This window comes from Primulina huaijiensis, chromosome 4 (genome assembly GCF_012295235.1).
Source record: "Primulina huaijiensis isolate GDHJ02 chromosome 4, ASM1229523v2, whole genome shotgun sequence".
NCBI classification, from domain to species: domain Eukaryota; kingdom Viridiplantae; phylum Streptophyta; class Magnoliopsida; order Lamiales; family Gesneriaceae; genus Primulina; species Primulina huaijiensis.
In genome coordinates, this window is record NC_133309.1 from 24,217,471 (window position 1) to 24,225,857 (window position 8,387).

Consider the following 8,387-nt stretch of genomic DNA (forward strand, 5'->3'; position numbering starts at 1 on the left):
GTATTTTTAAAAATAAATTTCTTAATATCATTAAAAAATCTTTTAATATATATGATACGACTCTCGTGTTTGACTCGAGTTTTATAATAATTAAAACTAAAAAATATGTATCTTTCGATTTATCTTATCATACTCAATCAATTTATTTCAGGGCATTTTTTGAATCAAGCTTAGTATTGATTTATAATATTTTTATATGTAATAAATATTGGTACAAAATTAATTATATATTAAATAGTATTTATTCTATGTATTTTGAGTTTCTGTTTGTATTTTTTATTTTTAATTATTTTTTTTAGTTGATGCTTTTTGTAATTTTGAGGCATATTTTGAAAAATAAGAATTAATAAACACGTGTTGGGCGATCGAGTTTGTGTCAATGGGTACGGACATTAACTACAACAATTTGTTGATGTCGAATAATGTTTATCGTTTGCAAAAATTACGGAGATCTGATTATATAGATCAAGAAGAACAATTTTTTTTTTTGGCTTTTGGATTCTAATTTGATTTAATCATTTACAAAATACAGAATATCTTCATTGTATTTTTTGAGAAATTTTTCATATTTTATTTAAAGAAAACGTTTCAAACTTATCTCATTCACAAATTATTTATATTCAAAATAAATTCCGAACAATAACTGCAGATATGACCAGATCATCTGTGCAGTTGATAAGGGATTCTGAAATGGTTGGTTATATTTTAAACAGATCGCTGCAATGCGTGAGGTATCAGCAACAGAAACAGTAGTTATCTACGGTTTGGAGCCTGTTTGGGTGCCGGATTTGCATGATTTCTGCTTGGAGAAAGGTGGGATTTGGGAAGCTGCTGGATGGATCGGTGCTGCTTTCGTGTTGGGTGTATATTCTTGTTTGCGTTCATAAACAGCCAAAAGCCTTCAAATTTACTGCCCAAAAAGAACCAAGAATTTGCATGGTTTTTGTGTTTCTTGAAGGCGGGAGCTTAATGGTGCAAATGTTCGGAGCTGAAGGTGGTGAATCTGGAGAGGCTAACGACAGCAAAAAAGCCTGTGAAATAGTGACGGTATCACACTATACAAATCACCAGAAGAAAATTTCTCCATCTCTGATTATGGCCACCAATCGGAACAACCTGATGGATATGTTTAATAAGCAAAACTGGAGCCCGTCCGAGAATTTTGCTCACAACTGAGTGTATCGTTTGGTAGCAGTGCCTGAGTGTACATAACTGAGTATATACCTGCTAAGTATGACAAGTCGGCTGTCCATATTTTTTGCTTTTGATGACTTTTAAAACACGCCAAACCTACGTTGCTCTGACAGATTAGACAACACATATCAATTACACTCGAGTGTGGTGCAATTCTCGAGATAGCCCCGTTGGTAAAGTAACGGAGATCTTGTATGAGAGCTCGAGCTCTTGATTGCCCGGGAAGAGGATAAATGTCCGGTTGATGAAGATAGTACTCGGTATATTGGTTCTGATCTGGGTTATCTAATACTCCGGGTCGTCCATGACCCGGATCCTTACGAGGGTATCATATGTATATATACACACACGAGATTTTCTCACTCAGTTTTGTTTGGCAACATAATAAACAAGAGCTAATGTAACACTTTCATGTTGAAATTATTACTGCAATAAATTGACAATCACATTCTTGTTGAAGGAACACCAAGATACAAGAACAGCATAAATGATCTTCATACATCACTTAAGAAACATTGTCGACTGGCCGGTCATTTACGACCAATTTTATTGAAAAACAATGACATAGAGGACTTAAAACACAGACATATTGGAACAACTTTGAGACGCCGTGGACTTAAAAGATCTGCATTACTTTTTCTTGGCTATAAACAAGCCCCACCTCTGCTCGCCAGAGGTACTCCTCACAAGTTTAGCCTTCCAGCCTCCAACTATATCATTGTAGTCTTGCTGCAGATAAAAATTCAATAAACAGTCGACAGATTCAGTTTCAATGACATATATGGCAAGGATATACAAGAAGAGTAACATCCAGAATCCATGAATAAGAATGTACTTCTGAGAAGTCATGTATGAATGTTTCCTTATCCTTCTCTATTGTACGCAATTCCTTCTCCAGAACTTTTATAAACTGGAAATCAAGAAACAAACACAAAGTTATTAATAAATTCATTGGAAATATGTATAAGAACGAGCTCGATGATCGAGAACCTGATCAGTACGATCCTCAGCCGCGACTTCATCAAAGCCTGCATCTCTAAGCATCTGCAAACACAGAAGCATGTTTAATATATAATCATGTGAAGCAATGCCGATGGTGGAAAATTCTTTGCTGAACCGGACCTGGCCATAGGTATGGACGTCGTGTAGATCATATCCCCTTTGTTTGATATACTCTGAAAATTCAGCAGATGGGGTTCCGGCATTCCTGCAGTAATCGCTTATCAGGATTATGCCTCCTGGCTTCAACCACTTGTAGAATGATCTGAATAGTGCAGGTTTGTCCTGAAAATAAAGCCGTAGTTTGCATATTAACCAATCATAGGATGTTTTTTATTTCCAAGTCCTTTTACCCATTAAGGAAAACGGAAAGCTAAATCTCCATCTGTGGTTTGTGATTCAAAATACTAAGGATTTTACAACTCTTCTAAGATGCTGACAGATTAAGCTTCAAAAGAATTTTCTGACAAGGAATTTTCAATGCAACAGAACAATTTAGAGGATTTAAAAAAGAAAAGGATAGAGTAAAATATGATAAATCGAAAGAAAGAGCTTGAGGGAATTTAAAAGTTGGAAATTAACTTGGATATGTAGGATTGTGTCCCGACTGTAGATAACATCAAAAGTACCATCAGGATAATCTTTCTTCGTGCAGTCAGCAACCTCGAATTCGACAGCGCAGTTGAGACCAATTGCGCGTTCAAAAGCAAAAGAAATCATATTGATGGACAGATCAATGCCAACAACATGAACATCATACTTTTCAGCCATGTAGAAATCGCCTCCTCCAATGCCACATCCCACATCAAGGACTTTCTGGCCAGGCTGAAGATTAAGTTTATCAACAAACTCCCGCGTTGTGTCTGCACAACAAGAATACAAGTAAATCCAAGAACATGAATGAATGTAAATTGATAATTTAGCCAGAAGCTCGACAAATACTCATGTTAACATACCAATGCCTCCGGTGCTAACAAATCCCGGTCCAAAGACACGCTCGTAACGCAATATGCCACTTGATTTATACTGGACGGTATCCAAGAACTTCTGGAATCCCCTGTCATTGTCTGAGGGAACCTTTTGCCAAAGCCAGCAAATCTAGAAAACACAAATACATTCCGTACGTCATACATGAATTTGGTTTCTTTTCATAATTTTTTCTAGCACCCTAATAGATATTACCTGATTCTGATTCTTTTTGTTTCTTACATATGCTCCGATGCATTTGAAACCAATAAGATCAAGTTCATATGAGTATCCAGAATCGTCAGATACATTGCATTTTTTAAACAGCTGCGAATTCCAAATTGTAGAATCAAATTAGTTACTTGGTTATCGAATAAACAGAAACAAGCACATATTGTTTTCATATTAGAATTTTTAATATAAAGTTAGTAAGAATAGGCGTTCAACTCAGGATATGCACTTCGTTAGAAACTTCAAAGTATGAAGCAAAAAGGTTTATGCCTTAGAAGGTAACCTCAGTGTAAAACCGTGGTTCACGGTAGTGAGTCGGGTTATTCTTTCGCTTGTGATCTCCAGATTGATGGAAACATGATTCTCTGAAAAATATGTGGCCACCCACTTTTAACCATTTGATCATCCTCTCAGCAAGATTCTCAACCTACAAAACAAAAAATTTCTCTTCCTGAGCCATCAATTAGCCTAAAAAATCTCAATAGAGACACGAAGATTGTGTGGCCTTAAGAAGCAAATCAATTAAATTCAAATGAAATGATGTTTCAGAATTTCACCTCTTCATCCGAGAGATACATCAACAGCCAATTTGTAAATATCAGGTCTAAAGATCCTTCAGGAAACTTCAAATCTGGGGATGTCACGTCAGCACACATAAACTTGGCATTTTTATGGTGCCCGTTGAGTGTTTCATTCTGCAAACCATAAAATCAAGGGTATCATTCATACAACTTCCAGGTAGTTATACTTAACTATTTGAAATTTGAATATATAAATTTCATGGAACCTTCTTGATTGCACTTTCGATGAAGTCGAGAGCCACAAGTTCACCAGCCCTTTTAGCTAATTCACCGGTGAATCGGCCAATACCAGCTCCCAGTTCTAGAACTGACTTTCCATCAAATGGTGGGAGCAGAGACAGCACCTGTGAAGATGTATGAGAAAAACGAGTGGTAGAAACAAAGATTTAGTATAACAACTTAGTTTATCATCGTCCGATTGTATGATTAATATGGCCACACAATTTCCGAATTCACATCCAGAAGTTTAATGGACCGATGTGAAAAACCAGGCCTGAACACGATTATAAAAGGGAACATCTGTAACATAATTTCCAATCAGAATAAATTCCATACATTTTACATTTGAAATTTTTTTTTTATGATCCATTCATTGTTCTTTGCACAAATCTACTTATTACAGAGAGGACATTTACTCCAAGAAGCAGACATTTTTCATAGTAAAAGATTGAGCTCATAGCTCTCATAACTAGCTTTGATTTTTAAATTTTCACTGAATAAACCATAAAAAAAAAAAAAAAAAAATGAGGACGAAGTAANGCATCAATCAAATCTTGACTAAATCCACTATTGTGCACTGTTTACAATTATACCAGAAAAAGCCCTTTGATTTTGATGTAAAACCACGTATTAACAAGCGACTAAATCGAAACTTTAATCTGATAAAAATGAAAAGGTCACATCTTTTATGCTACATCACAAAACCCATAATGAATATCAAGTTTTTCGAACAAAATAATTCATGTTCATCATCCCATATATAAATATATTACCTCAGGCCTCTCTTCCTTATCCAGATCAGAGGCTTTAGAATCAAGCATCATCGATTCCACAGTCAAGTCCGCCGTATGTTCAATCCAGTAACTCTTTTGAACCTCACGCTCTGGCTCTGTATACGACATACCACATATATTTAATAACAACAACAATAACAAGAAACATTTGTTCTTATCCAGCATTTTACAGTAAGATGTATTCAAAATCCATAAATCTTAAATCTTGTGAACCTTGAACGGCTGCCATAGTGAAAAGTACGATCAATCACTGAACACAATGAACGGAAAAAAGAAACGTTTTCTCGAGAAATGGGTCGCAAAGAAATATGATATATGATAATGTACGCTGCCTCGCGTCGATAAATCCGATTAAACAAGATCAGAAACCTTCAATGGCGATTCGGGATCTTGAAAATGTCCTGGATCTTCGGTTATTATGCCTCCCCTTTTGCTGCATTCGCTGTAAGTTTTATCTATATCTATTTATAGGCAAAAAACACCGCAAAATATCCAAAGATATAAGGTGTACTGCGAGACAATGGTGGCCGAATACTCCGTTCTTGGGGTGCAATTATAGATGGTGAAGCGGGGAGAGGACAGTGCAGATCGTGAATCTGGTTGAACCAATAATGGAGCAATCCCACGAGGGACCACTGAAGATTCCTTGCTATTCTATTGACTGTTTGTCTGATTGTTTACGTAGGATCTATTATATTATTATTTATTGAAATTATCTTTATTTTTGAATATTAATTGTTAATTGCTATTAAAATTTTATTAGCAAGTCGAATTAAAAAAAATACCATATAGATTCTGTTGAAAGATTTAATTTTGTTTTAAGGATTAGTAGTACTTTTTCGTTTTACCAAATACTATAATGATTGATAATTATGTAATTAAAATATTTTAAATTGTTAGTACACAATTATTCCATATTAACAATCATTTTTCGATACTTGTACGGAAACTTCGACCGTGCGGTGAGGGTATCCGAAAACCTATTCGGCTTCTTCCATTCAAAAAATTCATTGTAGGAGAATGACCGAGATTTGATCACGCATGATTTTTAACGTAGTGTCCACATTTTTATGCCAGTCTTGTATGAAATTGGCTAATTACACTACTTATAATCAATTAAAATTAAATATATGATATTATTTTAATTATTACTCGTTGTTTTATCAAAAAATATATAAAAATAATAATTATGCAAACCAAAGGGACACATAAATAGAATATACACTGATATGATATGGAGAGGGGTTTTAGAAAGCAAAAGAACTATTATAAATGATTGCAAATGATTTGATATATTCGAAAGGTTCAATAATACTTGTACGAAATATATTTTATTATTTGATAAAATTAGTAGGTCTCTTGTGAGACGATCTCACAAATATTTATCTGTGAGATGAGTCAACCTTATCGATATTCACAATAAAAAGTAATATTCTTATCATAAAAAGTAATATTTTTTCATTGATAACCCAAATAAAAGATCTGGCTCACAAAATACGACACGTGTGACCGTCTCACACAAGTTTTTGCTAGATAAAATTTGATGAAATTATTTTTAAAAAAATATGATTTCATGCATCGATTATTTTATATAAAATAATATTTTTTAGTGCATGAAGCATGAAGAACGTAATTTATTATGTCAATTATGCTTTCTTAATGGCCTAGACAAAACTAGAAGAAAATGTCTATTAACAAACCCTTTTTTTTAAGTTCATGGAGGCAATGAATGTCTTCAAATTATATGTTTGGTGGTATCAAGATGATTTTTTTTAAAAACCTCCCACTTAATAATAATATAAGCATAAATATATATTAGTTTATATCAGAAATATATTAAATAAAATAAAATAGAAAAATTCTATAAATATATGTTGATGTGTCATTACAAACTCAACATAATCTTATATATCATGATATTAAATGTAAAAAAAATTTAAAAAATCAATGCCAAAATATCATGATTCCAAGTTCTAAGTTATGGAACAACTAGTCATGGGAAATAACCAATTCAAATTTTGAAAAAATTTAGCATGTGTTGTTTTATCGAAAATGTATATATAATTTATTGTAATGATACAATTTAAATACGTGTATGAGTGAAAATAGTACTGAAATAAGTAATCTCCTGAGAAGTTCTCATGCGTCAAGCTGTTGATGTTACGCCGCTTGATCTTGTTGCATAGATGTCTCATAAAATAGTGATGTTAGATCTTAACGGTTAATATTGTCTCTGCTGGAGACATGATCGACGGTAGGGAAAAGAGACTAATATCTAAGGGATATGAGATAACACCAGCAAATAGACACACACCTCCCCGAACTCATTGATCTAACAGTCTGATCCATTATCACCTAAGTAGGTGCATTATACGATGTCACAAATAATCTAGTAAGCGCTTGACAATATAACTATTAGATTAATATTCAAAATATATATAGAAGATTATTTAATGATGTTTCATTTATTCTAGTGTAAATCTAACAATGTCCCCAAGCCTTTGTGATATCATAAATTGAAACGTTTCTTACTCATTTTTCTTTAAAATATAACAGATTTTTTTTTATTTTCTTTTAAAACTTTCGGCATATATATACACTTTTTGCACCATTAAATAAACTCTCCATCTAATTACTCAAAAATCCATATGTGCAGTGAAAAACATAAAATCGTAAACGTCAAACAAAACCTAAAGTTAGTATTTTTCAAAAGTAATCTTGAACGTCATAACCCTCTCAAAAACCTCTCAAACCAAACCGTTTTGCCCCTGAAATCCTAACTTTTCCAAATTACTCTTGGACCTTAAAACTCCGACCCGAATTCATCCAACCTTACCATAACAACTTAAAACACACCCATAAATATTTATTAGACGTAAACTTAAGCCGCTTAACTAAATTCGTAATTCGTTTAAAAACTTGAACCGAAGTCCCGGTTTTAACCCGAATGTCCCAAAACTTAACCAAACTTTAATCATAGCTTAATAAAACATAATGATCCACTTTTCAACCCAAATCAAGACATTTAGAACCCTTGGAAACGCCTAGAGACCTACTGAAAATTTCTGTACATGTCAACCAAACCCTAACCTCAACCAAGCTTACTCCCCTTCGACCCTAGCCCCAAACCAAAGAGAGCGGCAATTAATAATTTAATATGTTTTAAACATTAAAAAAATTATTATATAAATACCTAATATAATTAAAAAAAAATATTTTCGTTTGATTATGTCTTTGTTGTTCTCGAAAAAGACGATGATTTGTTGAAATTTTGATTTCCAAGAAAAACTTTCTTGGGGGATCTAGCCTAAAAACAATAAATCCAATTAAAATCCTCATAGAACACGCATACCAACGTCATTATTATTATTATTATTATTATTATTATTATTATTATTATTAT

The 8,387-nt window shown here is 33.3% G+C and overlaps 1 protein-coding gene across 2 annotated transcripts; it reads right to left on the reverse strand.

The window, feature by feature from the left end:
• Positions 1–1,579: 1,579 nt before the first annotated feature.
• On the reverse strand, positions 1,580–5,620 carry LOC140975638 (phosphoethanolamine N-methyltransferase 1-like). Of its 2 annotated transcripts, none has more exons than XM_073439471.1 (12): positions 5,354–5,620; positions 4,964–5,079; positions 4,178–4,315; positions 3,948–4,085; positions 3,674–3,817; positions 3,376–3,486; positions 3,150–3,291; positions 2,776–3,056; positions 2,317–2,478; positions 2,185–2,238; positions 2,030–2,104; positions 1,580–1,923 (listed from the first exon to the last, which is right to left on the reverse strand). In XM_073439471.1, exons 1-12 carry the CDS (start codon positions 5,421–5,423, stop codon positions 1,825–1,827), a joined length of 1,530 nt encoding a protein of 509 aa, XP_073295572.1. In that variant the 5' UTR covers positions 5,424–5,620; the 3' UTR covers positions 1,580–1,824. The 2 variants fall into 2 exon arrangements, with proteins under 2 accessions (XP_073295572.1, XP_073295573.1); XM_073439472.1 differs by having other exon boundaries at positions 5,198–5,620.
• Positions 5,621–8,387: the final 2,767 nt, after the last annotated feature.